The sequence below is a fragment of the Loxodonta africana genome, chromosome 3 (assembly GCF_030014295.1).
Source record: "Loxodonta africana isolate mLoxAfr1 chromosome 3, mLoxAfr1.hap2, whole genome shotgun sequence".
NCBI classification, from domain to species: Eukaryota; Metazoa; Chordata; class Mammalia; order Proboscidea; family Elephantidae; genus Loxodonta; species Loxodonta africana.
The window spans coordinates 196,363,613-196,375,135 of NC_087344.1; the positions used below are offsets into that span (position 1 = coordinate 196,363,613).

The 11,523-nt window shown below is 55.9% G+C and overlaps 2 protein-coding genes across 5 annotated transcripts; one reads left to right on the top strand and one right to left on the bottom strand.

Annotated features, from left to right (window-relative positions):
- Positions 1-36: 36 nt before the first annotated feature.
- B4GALT3 (beta-1,4-galactosyltransferase 3) lies at positions 37-10,334 on the bottom strand. 4 transcript variants are annotated; one of them, XM_064282853.1, is made up of 8 exons: positions 9,984-10,334; positions 9,607-9,832; positions 8,972-9,267; positions 8,165-8,400; positions 7,364-7,554; positions 7,111-7,233; positions 5,879-5,983; positions 5,578-5,718 (listed from the first exon to the last, which is right to left on the bottom strand). In XM_064282853.1, exons 3-8 carry the CDS (start codon positions 9,231-9,233, stop codon positions 5,694-5,696), a joined length of 942 nt encoding a protein of 313 aa, XP_064138923.1. In that variant the 5' UTR covers positions 9,234-9,267; positions 9,607-9,832; positions 9,984-10,334; the 3' UTR covers positions 5,578-5,693. The 4 variants fall into 4 exon arrangements, 3 of the variants coding, with proteins under 3 accessions (XP_064138922.1, XP_003415059.1, XP_064138923.1); XR_010321581.1 differs by lacking the exons at positions 5,578-5,718; positions 9,607-9,832; positions 9,984-10,334 and adding exons at positions 37-1,845; positions 2,597-4,143 and having other exon boundaries at positions 8,972-9,233; XM_064282852.1 differs by lacking the exons at positions 5,578-5,718; positions 9,607-9,832; positions 9,984-10,334 and adding an exon at positions 37-4,143 and having other exon boundaries at positions 8,972-9,233.
- PPOX (protoporphyrinogen oxidase) lies at positions 1,167-4,962 on the top strand. Its single transcript, XM_064282851.1, has 13 exons — positions 1,167-1,279; positions 1,444-1,538; positions 1,691-1,825; positions 1,959-2,074; positions 2,256-2,388; positions 2,676-2,820; positions 2,928-3,118; positions 3,602-3,657; positions 3,838-3,961; positions 4,035-4,145; positions 4,237-4,386; positions 4,520-4,562; positions 4,647-4,962. The coding sequence occupies exons 2-13, from the start codon at positions 1,452-1,454 to the stop codon at positions 4,787-4,789; spliced, it is 1,434 nt and encodes a 477-aa protein (XP_064138921.1). The 5' UTR covers positions 1,167-1,279; positions 1,444-1,451; the 3' UTR covers positions 4,790-4,962.
- Positions 10,335-11,523: the final 1,189 nt, after the last annotated feature.

The window sequence follows — 11,523 nt, forward strand, 5'->3', positions numbered from 1 at the left end:
TTGTGTCTTTTTAATCGGGGAGGGGGGAGGGGGTGGTTGTAGCTCCCATATTTTTTTTATTAAAAAGATACCCTTCCACCTGGAGGCTCCCTTGCCTCCTAGCCCCGTGTACAGAACTCACCAGGCCCCTGCCCATGTACAGACCCCAGACCCTCTGCAGTCTCACTTTTTGTGAATAAATTTATTAAGAAAAGATGATGTCCTTATTTGTATTCATGCTTTGCGGGATAAAAAAAAAAAACCCGTTGCTGTCAATTTTGCGGGGTAGGTTGGGAATATAGAACCGGGCTGACCTGGAGTCCTGGCCCCCAGTTCCCTCTCTAAACAGATGAGGCGCTCTCGGCCATGTATGTGTTGGGGGGTGGGGGTGGTAATAAACATGTTGATACCCACGTGTGCCCAAGCAGTGAAGGTTTAGTTTGGGAGGAAAACAGGAAGGTAAACTTGAGACTCGGGAAGCTGCGGGGAGGCCTGGAACAAAAATGCAGGCACTGGACGACGGGTATTGCCCGCGATGGGGGGTGCCCCTTGAGAGCGAGGCACCCAAGGACCCCTGTTGACAAACACTGAGTACGTTGCCGGGTGGCCCTAGCTCCCGTAGGCCCGGCCTGTTGCTAACACCAAGGAGCTGTTTATGGAGCCGCCTCCCCAAGGACCGGCTCCAGTGTCCCTACCTCCTCTCTTTACAGCCAAAGCTCATGGGGCCCTCCCTCCAGGGTTCTCACCCTAGCTGGGCCTGGGAAGCTTGGACTGCGGAATGCCAACTGCAGGACTCGGCTTTCGTCGCTGTGGTCCGGGGCGTGGCCTTGCCGCTTACGGCCGCTCACTCCAACTGGGCACCGAACCGGTTAATTTCCGCTAACTCTACAAAGCTGACTTGTACAGCGGCCGCCGTTCTGCCGGGGGCAGAGTCGCTGCCAGTTCAGTGTTTTCATTGGTGGATGTGATCCGGGGCCTTCAAGGCCCCACCAATCCAGAAGCAGGAAAAATAGAGTTAGGAGCGTGCGCGAGAATAGCGTGGACGGAGAGTCGGAGAGGCCGAAAGGGTTGGGGGCGGGAGTAGTGGATTTGAAGCGATTGTTGGCCAAGGGAGGCGTGGGAAGGAGAGCGCCTCAGGACTTAGGAAGGCGGCCGCCCCCCTGGAGCTCTGCGAGCACAGATAGTGTGGGTGTGGCCCTAATCTGCCTCCCGGCGGAGCGCCGGCGGGGTGAGGTCTTGGGGCTGAGACCACTGCCTCCTCCTTTCCCCGCATTTTCCGGGCCTTCCAGACCTCTCTAGGGTGAGTCCTGGCCCCTGGGCAGGGGTCTCACTGTTCCGCCAGCCCTTCTGCGCGCGCTGCCTTAGTTTCCCCTAAAGCAGTGAGGGAGCGGGAGTGGAACGTGGAGCCGGCGAGGCTTCTTGGGAGCAGAGTCCCCCTGTCCATATCACCCCGTCTTTCCCCAGACTGCCCAATGGGCCGCACCGTGGTCGTGCTGGGCGGAGGCATCAGCGGCTTGGCTGCCAGTTACCACCTGAGCCGGGCCCCCGATCCCCCCAAAGTAAGTGTCCCACCCACGGGCACTCCTTTAAAGGGATTCCCGCTTGTTCCCCCATTTCCACCAAAAGCAGGATCCTGGCTACCTCCTTCGCCTCCCGACCTCTTGGTCCACGGCTATAGGCGGTGCTGTAGTGTCCCCCCCCTTCTCCCCAGGTGGTCGTTGTGGAGGGCAGTAAGCGTCTGGGAGGATGGATCCGCTCAGTTCGAGGGCCGGATGGTGCTATCTTTGAACTTGGACCTCGAGGAATTCGGCCGGCTGGAGTCCTGGGGGCCCGGACCCTGCTCCTGGTGAGAGGCTCGTGGAGTGCCTAGGAGAGGTTGCGAAAGCGGTTTTCACGGGGGAATGGAGTTGAGGGGAGGTTGTATACTTGGTGGGTCGGTCCTTCCCTTAATTTGCCCTCTTCCTGAGTGCGGAGAATAGGTTTCTGAGCTTGGCTTGGACTCAGAAGTGTTGCCTGTCCGGGGAGACCATCCAGCCGCCCAGAACAGGTTCCTGTATGTAGGAGGCGCCCTGCACCCCCTGCCCACTGGCCTCAGGTAACATCACCATTTCCTTACAGCACTTTTGTCTAATTTAGTCCCCATGGTCAGATCCCTTACATTTCATCATCTCCGTATCAGCCCTCACAGCATAAGCAGATCAAATGAATGGAAATCATCCCCTGGTGCTGTGGAGGTAGATCAGAACCTCCCCCTCACTATGTCTTCCTCCATGCAGGGGGCTATTCCGCCCTTCACCTCCCTTCTCCAAACCTCTGTTCTGGGCTGGGCTGAGGGAATTGACCAAGCCCCGGGGCAAAGAGCCTGATGAGAGTGTGCACAGTTTTGCCCAGCGCCGCCTTGGACCTGAGGTGACACTGCCCAAGCCCCTTGCCTCCTAAATTAGCTGCAGAACTTTCTCCTCAAACCTACCACCTAGGGGCTCTTCTGCATCATTTGAGAATGCCCTCTTCTTATCTCCAGAATCCCCCCAAACTCAGTGTTGGAGATGAATACCTTTACTCCCTTCCCATTCTTCTGTTATGGTGGGAATGCACCCCAGCTCAAACCCCATCCCACCTTACACCCTTCCAAGCAAGGCCAGTGGAAGTCAGTGCAGCTTATTTCTTGGCGTCTCAGTCCCAGTCTCACCCTTCAGGTGGCATCTCTAGCTATGGACAGTCTCTGCCGTGGAGTGTTTGCCGGGAACAGTCGTGAGCTCAGCATCAGGTCCTGCTTTCCCAGTCTCTTCCAAGCTGAACAAACACACCGTTCCATATTACTGGGGCTGCTGCTGGGGGCAGGTGAGGTGGGATTGGTTCAAGGGTTGATGACACTAAGGACCACCAGAGCGAGGTGGGGGGCAACAGGGGGTGCTGTCTTGATGATTCTACTGTTTCCTCCTCTGCAGGGCGGAGCCCACAGCCAGACTCAGCACTTGTTCGCCAGGCCCGGGCGGAGCGCTGGAGCCAGTGGTCCCTCCGTGGAGGGCTGGAGATGTTGCCTCAGGCCCTTGACACGCACCTAACTAGCAGGGGGGTCAGTGTTCTCAGAGGCCAACCAGTCTGTGGGCTCAGCCTTCAGGCAGAAGGGCGCTGGAAGGTAGGGGAGCCCCCTGGAGAGTAACAAACCTGTGTGTCAATGTTTCCAGCTGTCTGTGTGGTTTCGCCAGACCAGGGCTGGCAGAACAGGAGTTACTCATCGTTTTCCTGCCTCAGAAGCTAGTCCACAAATATGGACCACCCGGGTACCAAGGCCTAATTTGTGGTCCTTCCATCAGGACCCTTTTGATCTAAGCCTGTTGACAGAAGTAATGCTTATAAATGGCTTGGGGAGAGAGGAACAACCTAGCTTCACTAAACATTTTAAGAATGGCCACACTGGCCTCCGTCTGCCCCACTTCCCGGATTGTATAGGAGAGTGATTTTTGTGCAGACCACAGTCACTCAGTCTCTTCACATTGGGTCAGCACCCAGTCTCTCCTGCCACTTGGGTGCCTGGGAAACTGAGGGTGAGGCGGAAAGAGTCTTGCTTCAACCATAAGATTCGTTATTTTCTTTGTCTCAAATGTTTCCATCCTCTCAGGTGTCTCTAGGGGACAGCAGTCTGGAGGCTGACCATGTTATTAGTGCAGTGCCAGCCTCAGGTAATGGGATAGCTGCCCTCCCCTTCCTCAAGCGGGGTGATGCAACAACTGTGCCTTCCTGGGCCAGCAGGACCCCACCACACCTCTGAACCGGCCAGCTCTGTGGGATTCTAATGCTAGAGGGTTGATGACTCCTGAAAAGTATGAATGCCTCCTAACCCAGCCTCTTCCTGACCTCAGTGCTAAGTGAGCTGCTCCCTGCTGAGGCTGCACCGCTGGCTCGTGCCCTGCGTACCATCACTGCTGTGTCTGTTGCTGTGGTGAACCTACAGTACCAAGGAGCTCGCCTGCCTGTCCAGGTGTGACACAGAGGGAAGGGGAGACGGGGCTCAGCTGGAGCCCTTCCCTGCTCACCCAGTGTCTTCTCTCCAGGGATTTGGACATTTGGTGCCGTCCTCCGAAGACCCAGGCGTTCTGGGAATCGTGTATGACTCAGTTGCTTTCCCTGAGCAGGATGGGAGATCCCCTGGCCTCAGAGTGACTGTGAGAAAAGGAAGCTTTGCTTAGTGGGGGGCTTCCAGAGGGCTCCTCTGTGCCCCAGTGGAGGCAAGGCCAGAGCCGTATCCCTCCCTAGGTGATGCTGGGAGGTTCCTGGCTACAGATGCAGGAGGCCAGCGGCTGTGTCTTATCTCAGGAGCTGTTCCAACAGGAGGCAGAGAAAGCAGCCGCCATACAGTTAGGATTAAAGGAGCCACCGAGTCACTGCTTAGTCCATCTACATAAGGTGAGTTGGGGTAAACTCCTCTAGCTCCCGTTGGAGTCCCTGAAGGTAGAGACGGGCACATTTGTCACTGTTTGCCCACCAAAGGCCTGGATATCTAATAAACTTGTCCTTGCATCCCCTGCTGTCTCCCCAGAACTGTATCCCCCAGTATACACTAGGCCACTGGCAAAAACTGGGTAAGTTGGGGAAGCAGCTGGGCTGAGGGGGGCCAAGGAAATAAGACCCCAAGTTTTAACATTCCTCTCACCCTTTCCTTCCAGAGTCAGCTACCCAATTCCTGGCAACTCACAGGCTGCCCCTAACACTGGCCGGAGCCTCCTATGAGGGGATTGCTGTCAATGACTGCATAGAAAGTGGGCGCCAGGCAGCAGCCCGGGCCCTGGGCATAGAACCTGACAGGTAATCCCCGACATCCACCTACTCCTGCCCCTGCTGGCAGGGACCCTCCCACCTGTGGAAATAAAAGTTGCTGGAGCATGGCTTTGTCTGGCTCTTCTGTCACCTGTGGGCATAAGGAGGGCAAAGGCAAAGGCAGGCAAAGGGTGCCTGGGATGCAGAAAGCAAGAGCAGAGGCAAGACAAAGTCCTTTATTAGAAAATATATCAAAATCCCAGCCCCCTGAGCCAGGTTCAGGAGAGGGAGTTACTCCAGCACTGGCAGAAACTGCCCAGGGAGGGGCTTCCTTCACCAAATGTACTTCCCAGGAACCATAAATAGAATAAATATTCACAGGAGGCCCCAGGAGAAGCCAGGTCACTCTTCTCTCCGTGGAAGAGGAAGGGGCTTGGGATCCAGCCCTGCTCCTACCCCAGGGGCAGGGGACTCCCAGGAGGCGTCACATAAAATCATGACATCAAGGATTCACAGTCATAAGCCCTGGTAGGTGACCCTAGAAAGAGGGACCTCCAGGTCTAGAGGAGCCCAGCTCCAGTCCAGCAGTGAGGGGAGGCCCCTGCCCCCCAGCATAGCACTAGAGTTCAGGTCCCCCACATCCCTCTAAAGAACAGTGAGGGGCTGAGGGTGGGGAGAATACAACCCCTCTGATTCAGTCTCATGATGAAGGTGGGTAGGAAGGAGGAGGTTTCAGCGTGAACCAGCGGGGGCCGTGTGGTTGGCAGTAGGTGGAGGGCCAGGCCTGGCCGGGGGCCGGCGCTGCAGCATCTCTTGACGGAAGGCCTGGGAGGAACCAGGTGGGTAACGGGGACCAGAGGGGGCCCGGAGACCCCGAGGGTCAGTCCCAATGTCTGCTGTGATGTTGGTATAGAGAGGGCCCAGCTCTCGAGCCAGCAATCGGTATGTCAGTGAGTTCATCCCATCTTGGGTCCAGGAATTCTGGGTACGGACCAGGAGGTCAAATCTGAGGGTTACAGGTTGGAAACTTAAGACCCAGAAAGGGACAGCTAGCAATCTAGAGACCTTTAGGAGTTTCCTGCCTAGGGGTGCAGAATCCTGAGGATCCAGTAACAATTCCCAGACAGTCCTCCCTTCCTACCTGTGAGGATTTTCCTCGTTGCCCTTATCTGCTCGGTGCTTCACCATCTTATAGTGTCCCACAGATGTGGGAGGTCGAGAGATCTTCATCCCGGCCAGGCGCACCCTACAGGAGAGCAAGGAGACCTTGGAGGACCCAGAGTGGAGGCAAGCTGCTGACAGGTGAAGGAGAACCATGGCCAGCAAGGAAGGGAATGCATGTTTCTGTGCACGAAGAACAACTACAACTAGTTAGGCAGGCAAAAAAGTGCTAGGTCCTGGTGTGGGGAGAGAGCCAAACAGAGAGAAGGAAATGGCTGAAGAGAATGTCAAAGCTGGGTGTACCCAAATCCTCAGGGCCCAGTGCCAGGCCCCCTGGGGCCTTTAAACACTAGACAGAGGTAGGTATGCACCTCCCACCTTTGTTTCCCAAGTGGCTCCCAGGAGCTGCCCTTGTCATCTGGGAAGGACAGAGAGAGGCCGTTTTGTCAAAAGGATAGGACAAAATGAAGTTGCAGACCCAAGCTCAGCAACTTTCAGAATAGCTCAGCTGCCCCAACTAACCCCCTCCCTCACCCTCATGTTAAAATAAGGGTAGAATCAGGTCGTCAGGACCTGGAGAGAAACAAACCCCAGCTCTGCCACAAAGAAGCAGGAAGTGAAGATGGCCTGGGAAGGTACTGAAGAAGACATACATTTAGAATTTGCCGGGTGTTTTACAGAAGACAAGAATTCACAGAGATGTCATCCCAGAGGATATAAGGGGAGGGGAAGCAATGGGCCTGGCATACTAAGCGCAAATATCCACACCACAGGTATGACATCAGGCCAGCTGAGGCTGAAGACCAGAGTAGTTTATATACTGAAAAACGAGTTGGCATCATGCCAATGGCACTTTTTTTTTTTTTTAAGTGATTCTGGGAGTAGAGCCCCTCTTCCCACATCTCCACAGGAAGTAGTTTGGATGCGACCCTAGCAGAAGGTGGGACTAAACTGTCTCTAGGTGCCTTCCTGGCTCTGGAACCCCATGATACTGTGTCCTGTTGATCTTATCTCCTCCCCCAGGAACATAATTAAATAGTATGCAAAGCCTGACTTGGATGGACTAAAAAGGCTTATGGGGAATGACTGAGCTCCATGCCGGACCAGCAGAGCTAAAGGTGGTGATGAAGGATTATGGCCCCCCACGGAGGATGTTAGAGGACAGGGATCTGGACTGGGGCGGGGGAAGCAGGTGGTAGCAGGAAGTCTGACCTGGTAGCGATGTCGTCATCCTCACCACCCCAGCCCCAATATTCGTTGGGAAAGCCATTCATCTTCAGGTACTGGTCAGGAGTGAGTGCTGAGACCCCCCCAAAATACTGGGGGTATGGGAGGCTGAGGAGAGAAAGATCCTTAGATTCCACACAAGCCTTCTGGGGAGACGGCCCTACCCACCATCTCCTCATCTCTCCTCCCACTGGACGGAGGCTTTCCCTGCTTCCCAGCACCCTCCCATGCCCTCTACCTGTATCCAAACTTGTTCATGGCAACGGCGACATGCCGGGGCCCCCGGGGGTCACACACATACAGATTGTGGTCATTCTCAGGCAGGAGGTCCACGTCATGCAGAAACAGGCAGTCCCACTCCTCATCACGCAGGGCCTCCCGCACCCCAACATTCAACAGCTTTGCCCTGTTAAATGTTCCGTTTCCAGCCTGAAAGATAAGGGAGGGAACCAGCCTACGTCTGTAGGTAGGCAGCACGAGGAAGAGAGGGGTAAAGTGTAGAAGAGAAAGGAGACAAAGTAGGCTACAGAAGAACAGAAGGAAGAGAAGGCAAACTATCTTTTTCATTTAATCATTCAACAAATTTTTCTTGCATTGTCAGCGTGTGCCTGATACTTAGGATGCTGTCATTCAGCATTTAATCCTGACAACGACCATGTGAAACAGGTGGCATATTAGTACTCTACCGCTATGCATCTCTTTGTAGGGGGTTACGGAACTTGCTCAAGGTCCCACATGTAACAAATGGCAGAACTATAATCAGAACCCAGATTTGCCCAACTCCCAAGTTGTGCTTTCTACTACACAAGCCACTGAACAAAGGAAAAGTCATGGAAAAGCACGGGAGGGCAAGAGAATCCTGAAGAGAATAGGAAGGATGGGGCCAACAAGCCTGGCAGAGCAATGCCAAGTGCTTTCTACATTGAACAGTCTGGTCTTCTCAGAAATGATCCCAGGGGCCAGTTAGATGACAGTGGAGTGGTATCTGCCTGCGGCTTTCTTATAGGAAAGAGTCAAGGCGAGGCGAGGGTTGGGGTACCTGGTGGATGACATAGATGCCATAAGCGAGCTGCTGGCGCTGCAGGAAGGGATGCAGGTGGTAGAGCAGCAGACGCAGGTGGTGCTCCCGGGCGCGGTGAGGCACAATGACGGCTGTTCGGGAGCGGGGCTCACACCCTGCCGGGCGGTACCGGCCTCCCAGTTCCACCCGGGGATTCCTCTCCACAATCTCTGCCAGTGATGGTATTGGGCTAAAGGACACCGACACAGGACCCACTGTCGGGAGGGGATGGCAAGGTGAGGGATCAGAGGGGTAAGGAGAAAAGAAAGAACACCAGGGCCTGCGAGTACCTCTGGCCCCGGCAGCCTGGCTCTCAGGCTCATCTCCCTCCAGGGCTCACTGAGAAATCTGACAAGCGTTGGGTTCACCGTCACTCAGACAGCTCTGCAAAGCCTGGAAGGTGTAGGCTCCTGACCCTCCAGTCTCCTTTCTTATTTTAGGGTGCTCTAACTTTCTCCTTCCTCACAGGGTTGGAAGCTACAGTTAGGGGATGGAAAGAACAGAAGGACTTCCAACCAACTAAACCACGGTTCATCCACTAGGGAAACAATTGCTGGCCTGGGGCAGGAAGAGTCCATGAGTGGGTGGGCAGTGGAAAGTTTATGGTCCAAATCAAGAGCCCAATTTAACTCCAAATTCAGAGTCCACTCTAGCCCAATCCCAGCCCACCTTCCGTTTACATTAACCTCCTGTTCTAAGTCCTACTCTTACCACCCCATGCCTACCCAAGCCTCCTGCCCCCACACCTTGCCCTTCCCTTCACCATCCCCTTCCTTCTGTACTCACCTAAGAGAGGAGACCGTTCTGGACAGTAGGGCAGACCTTGAGGAGCTGGAGGGGCTCCTGGGGCAACAGCAGCCCCAGGCAGGTGACTGAGGTTACTGTAGACATCATGGGGGTGAGAATAGTCAAAGGTGGGCCCCTGATCTCGGCCAAACAGGGCACTGAGGCTTCGGAAACCTCCCAGTGACAGGTACATCATGACGGCCAGCTGGGAGCCCACAAGTAGGGCCAGTGTGCAGGGCCGTTCCAGTAGCCTCCGCAACATCCTGGGAAGGGTCTGGGGAGGGAGGAGGAGAGTTCTGGGGGCAGGCAGGGAAAGCAAGCCAGCAGAGAGATCAGCAGGTAGGGATGAAGGTGGTGGGTGTGGGGGCAAAGAGGAGAAAAAGGCAGACAACAAAGTTATAGAAGGGAGCACACAGATGTGCTGTCATGTGAGGAAAGGAAACAATGTAACCATCAATAGCCCTACCACCTGTTACTTCCAGCCCAAGTATGACTGTCCTCCAACTTCCCCCAAACCACTCCGGGTATCTACTCTCAGTTCCCACCCCCAATAATGCTTACGTCATTCAGGTCTCCTGTCCATTTCAGAAGAGTGTCTAGAGAGCCCCCTTTCCAAACTTAAAAAATAGTCTCACCTAGGTTCAAGCTGTGTTCTTAGGGGGCAGGGGGACTTCACGGGGTCCGTGGGGAGCAGAGATGTGAGGCATTATCTAAAATTGGAAATGTCCCAGAGGACGGAGAAAGGCTCCATCCGGCACTCCGACAGCGATCCTCGGATGCAGCTGGACCAGAAGTGGTCATGGAGAACCAGCCACCCACAGAGCGGCAGAGTTCGGGAACTGGGTGAAGCCGGTTTCTCAGCTGGAGAAGTGAGGGAAAGTGGTAGGAAGATAAAGGGATGCTCGGTCCTGGATCTTCCCCCCCCCCCACCCTCCACCCCTGGGCTACACTGGAGCGATAGTGCCAAGTTCGGACTTAACCACCACCCCGCCCCTACCCCAACAGGACGGACCTGTTTAGGGGGTGGGACAGGGCAGCTAATGGAGACTTTGTTTTTCCCCAGACCAAGAACCCGCTCAGGGGGCGAGGCAGTCATGACAGGACAGTGCAGTGACCTCAGGAGAGCCCAGGGCAGGGTAGGAAACAGGCTCCTTTCCGTTCTTCAAGTGTCTCAGAGCTAGCTCCGCAGGTACAGGGAGCGTGACCACCTGGGAGCAGCAAGCAAACAGCCCTAGAGCACGCGGGGAGTAGGGTGGGGGTGGCGTTCTCCACCTCTTCTACCTTTTTCTAGTCCGAGCAGGGGAGGGCAGGAGGCAGGGGGAGGTTTGCAGCTGAGAAGGGTAGGGTGGGCTGGGGTTAGAGACTGGCGGGGGGGTACCTGGGCGGACTCACCTGGAGGGGCGTGGCCAGCGCTCCGCAGGGAGTTACAACCCAGCCACCGGAGACCCCATCCGCACCCCAATCGCCTCTGGCGTTTGCCCTACCCTGCAATGTGAGCTCGCCCAGCCCCCGTCCATACTTCCACCTGGGATCCCTCCTCCTCCCTGCTCAAGCTTTTCTCCTTCCTTTGCCTAAAACGTCTCACCCTCTGCATTGCCCGAATCTTCCTCCGGGGCCTCTGTCACCATCGTCACTAGTCCACATACCTGGGCTCTGCCTCCCGTCGTCACCGCCACCCCGACAGCCGGGCAAGCCTCGCTGCCGCCATCTTGGAAGCGGGCGCTGCGGGGGCGGAGCCTCGCGTCACGGGGCGGAGCTTCGTGTGGAGCCGCCCAGGCCCGCGAAGCGTTGGGTACGATCCCTGCGCAGCGGCGGGACCCGGCAACTGAGCCGCCACGCCCTGCTCGGACGCCGCGTAGGCGGGAGGCGGGATGGGGCCTGACCCCTCCCGGAGCCGGGGCGGGGGCTCATCCCAACCCCGCCGACTTCTAGCCCGATTCCTAGTTCTCACCCCTGAGGCCTCGCCGACGCTGACCCAGAGAGCAGTGGAACCGTTTTTGCGCTTCTCATGATCTCACTATCCACTGATCCTCTCCTAGCTGCGACCCTCTCCAGGCGTGCCAAGGGCTCCACCTGCAGCCCAGTGCCACTTAGTATCCAAATTGTTTCTCGCGAAGGCTACAACGTTGCAGGCTGCTCTGCAGCATTTTTGTATCCCCTTGGTATCCGGTGGAGGAGTCCTGGTGGCGCAGTGGTTAAGTGCTCGGCTGCTAACCAAAGGGTTGGTTTGAGCCCACATGTGGCATTCTGCTTCTGTAAAGACTACAGCGTTGAAAACCCTATGGGGCAGTTCTGCTCTGCCCTGTAGTGTCACCCTACAGCAATGGGTTTGGGTTTGGTTTGGTTTGGTTTGGTATGTGGTAGGAGTCGCTGGGTGGAGCTAAGGGTTGAGTACGCAACTGCTAAGGGGAAGGTTGGCTGTTGGAAACCACCCAGAGGTGCCTCGGAAGAAAGGCCCGGTGACCATCTAAGATGTATCATTTGGTCCCAACCCACCTGGAGCAAAGGAGAATGAAGAACACCGAAGACACAAGGAAAATACTAGCCCAAGA

Bases quoted from the DNA above. Each gene is read 5' to 3' on its own strand.
- PPOX (XM_064282851.1), top strand. From the start codon at position 1,452: ATGGGCCGCACCGTGGTCGTGCTGGGCGGAGGCATCAGCGGCTTGGCT. The intron at 1,826-1,958 runs GTGAGAGGCTCG...TGCGGAGAATAG, and splicing joins GGGCCCGGACCCTGCTCCTG to GTTTCTGAGCTTGGCTTGGA. The intron at 3,658-3,837 runs CTCAGGTAATGG...CCTCTTCCTGAC, and splicing joins GTTATTAGTGCAGTGCCAGC to CTCAGTGCTAAGTGAGCTGC.
- B4GALT3 (XM_003415011.4), bottom strand. From the start codon at position 9,233: ATGTTGCGGAGGCTACTGGAACGGCCCTGCACACTGGCCCTACTTGTG. The intron at 5,984-7,110 runs GTCAGACTTCCT...GCTCTCCTGTAG, and splicing joins GATGACGACATCGCTACCAG to GGTGCGCCTGGCCGGGATGA. The intron at 5,744-5,878 runs GTAGGAAGGGAG...TGTAACCCTCAG, and splicing joins AACGAGGAAAATCCTCACAG to ATTTGACCTCCTGGTCCGTA.